The sequence below is a fragment of the Pteropus vampyrus genome, unplaced genomic scaffold, assembly GCF_000151845.1.
Source record: "Pteropus vampyrus isolate Shadow unplaced genomic scaffold, Pvam_2.0 Scaffold36, whole genome shotgun sequence".
NCBI lineage: Eukaryota > Metazoa > Chordata > Mammalia > Chiroptera > Pteropodidae > Pteropus > Pteropus vampyrus.
The window spans coordinates 4,414,473-4,417,496 of record NW_011888817.1 but is presented as its reverse complement, the minus strand read 5'-3'; the positions used below and the strand labels follow the sequence as shown (position 1 = coordinate 4,417,496).

The 3,024-nt window shown below is 42.7% G+C and overlaps 1 protein-coding gene across 1 annotated transcript in view; it reads left to right on the top strand.

Annotated features, from left to right (window-relative positions):
- The window catches only part of RHCE (Rh blood group CcEe antigens), a 22,994-nt gene that overhangs the window by 6,880 nt on the left and 13,090 nt on the right, over positions 1-3,024 (top strand). The window contains exon 2 of the mRNA XM_011357625.2: positions 1,537-1,726. Within this exon, the coding sequence (XP_011355927.1) occupies positions 1,537-1,726 (190 nt within the window). The remainder of the gene's footprint in view (positions 1-1,536; positions 1,727-3,024) is intronic.

The following is a 3,024-nucleotide window of genomic DNA, read 5'->3' as shown; positions in this document are numbered from 1 at the left end:
TTATTTAGCTGATGAGGAAAGTAAGCAACCTACAAGGGCATAGGGCTGTGAATTACCATTTTTATTGGTCAAAAATGGTCAAATGTTGGCCATTTAAGATGGTTTTAACTTAATAGGGAATGTCAGAGCTGGAATCAAACAGAACTGTCTAAACTTGAAGCCTGTGCTGTTTCCTTTAAAAAAAAAAAAAAAAGAGTTTACTGTCTACAACTGGTTGTAGAAAATATAAACACCAAAATTTTTTCAAAAGTAAAACACCAAAAATTTTCAGAGATAATGTCTGTAGGGGGAAAAAAAATTCCTTCACAATCTTTCTCTAGGCATTTATACATGTGTAAAAACAGTTGGTGTTTGTTGATTAAATTGTCTTTACTATTCTGAGTGATTCTGTGTACTATCCCACCAGATTCTGGCAACCTGACAGAGGGTATGTTTATTTTTCCCATTTAACAGATGAAAACACAAACAGCACTGATAGTGCTGTAGTTAAAGGCACGGGCTTCACAGATCATCTAGGTTTAAATTTTGGCTCTACCAGCTGGGGCAAGTTTTTCAACCCCTCTGCACCTCAGTTTTCACATCTATAAAATGGTGATAACAGCACCCACCTTGAAGGGGGGTTGTTGGAACTAAACGAGATAGTCTATTTAAAATGATTAAAACAGTGTTGCAACAGGGTAAACACTTAATAAATGCAGGCTGGTATTAAAGCTCAGAGACATTAAATAACTAGATTAAGACCACACAGCTGGAAAGTGCCAGAGCCCTGATTTGAACCCAAGCTGTCTAGTTCTGGATCCCAAGCTGCTAACTATATGTCAAGCCTGAAATTAACTGAAAGTGTCCACCCTTTTTCGTTTGCTGGACCTCTCCCTAACATTAGGTAAGTCTCTTCCACTCACCTGCCATAGCAGTCCCTGCACCGGGTCTCAGGCTGGAAAGGTGTGGGCCATCTAGATGGCCCTGGTGCTTTCTGCTGGCCCACCAAGTTCCTCTTAGAAGGTGGCGAAGAGGAAGAGTTGTTTTTTACCAAGATAATTTGCTTCTAGCCAGCAGAACCTCTGGGCCTGCTTCCACATGACCTGGGCCAAGCCACTGGCTTCTGTGGCCTGTTTTTCTCATGTGCACGATTAGGAAGTTGAACCTGATCCTCAAGAGCAGCAGTAATTACCTTTACTGAGTGTCAGCTATGTGCCAAGCACTGGTCCTGATGTTCTACACTTGCTCATATTATTATGTTTAGTAATAACAATAATTGCTACACGTCCTGAGCAGTCTCCCTGGGCCAGGCCCTGCCTTCATGTTTAAACAGCATCAGCTCATCTAATCCTTACCTCAACCCTGCATGCTATGTATGTACCATCCCCATTATGCAGATGAGAAAACTGAGGCTCAAAAGAGCTGAAGTAACTTGACCAAGCACTCTCAAATGATCTTTAGTGTTCCTTCCAGCTGCCATCCTGTAAAACTCTGATTTCATGCATCTTCCCCCCGTTGTCTCCTCCTCCTTCTCCTCTTCCTTGACATCTCTCTTAGCCGTCTTCCAGGATATTACTGTCATGGCGGCCCTTGGCTTGGGCTTCCTCACCTCGTCTTTGTGGAGACACGGCTGGAGCAGCATGGCCTTCAATCTCTTCATGCTGGCCCTCGGGGTGCAGTGGGCAGTCCTGCTGGATGGCTTCCTCAACCAGTCCTTTTTTCGGAAGGTGGTCATCTCACTGTCCAGGTAACTGGATGGCTGCTGGATTGCATTTGGGTCCTTGAGGATATGGGGCCCAAGAGGGTGGGTTCTAGAAGAGCTAAATGTCTCCTTCTCTTTCTAGCACCAAAGCCATGCAACATTTAGGACAGACTGATACTAACAAATTATTCATTGTTTATGTAAAATTCAAATTTCACTTGGCATCCTATATTTTATCTGACAACCCTAGGCCCAGATCTACAGCGCTCCCCAATTCCTTTCTTTCTTATTAAGTATGATTTTGTAAAGTTATCCAATCAATATGGGTTTAAAGAAAAATTAATAAAGATTAGACCAAAAGAAATAGAAACGTCACACTCAGAGAGACGGTCTCTTGAAAAGAAAGAAGTATTCTTACTCCTCGAACGCTAGTGGACAAGAAATAGCCATGCCTGTGCTTTCTTTAAATTAATTTGATCCGTTTAGGTGCATTTATATGAAATTCTAAGAACTAGCAAAATTAACCCACTTTGCTAGAAGTCAGAATAATGGTTACCTGTGGAAGGCAGGGGTTATTGATTAGGAAGGGGCACAAAAGGACCTCATGGGATGCAGTAAATGTTCTCGGTGTTATCCTGAGTGATGGTTATACAAGGGTGCATATATATCTATCGAGCTGTACACTTAAAAAAACAAAACAAAACATTAGCACTTGACAGGAGGAACTATGCAAAAAAATTTGTCCTTAAAAATTGTTTTTTTTTTTGTTTTATCCAACTTTGAATCTCTGTCCTGCCCAGATGATGGTAAATCTTAGGGAAACTGTCACCCCTCAAGGCTACTCCATTCTCTCCTCTAAGACCTTACTAAGCCTCTGGGCACTGCTATTGAACTTCTCTCCGTGAACCAGGCACTGTGTCAGGCACTTCGCAAGCATTATTTTGTGTAACCCTTCCAGTAGGCGTCTAACTTGGTATACAGGCAAGAGACAGGCTCAGAGGCACTTGCCTAAGGTCACGTAGGTAAGTGGTCTAAATGGCTTTAGCTTTTACTGTCTATAACCCTTCTAGCACACTCCAAGTAGTCATGACATGAAACAGAAACAGTCTAGTGGGCTGCCTACTGGCTCTGAAAAAAGTGTCTCTACTTTTTTCCTCTAAAAAGTTTTAGAGCTAATTTCCCTGGGGATTCTATAACTTCCTAGTAACCACATGAGAAGTGACAAAGGGAACGCTGGGTGGTGCCCCCGGTCTGGCGTTTCTGCTGCCTTGGCATAAGGTCACACAAGCCTTCAGCTTCCTGTGCCTCAGGCTCCAGGCATCTCTGGATTGCTCCCTTCTTCT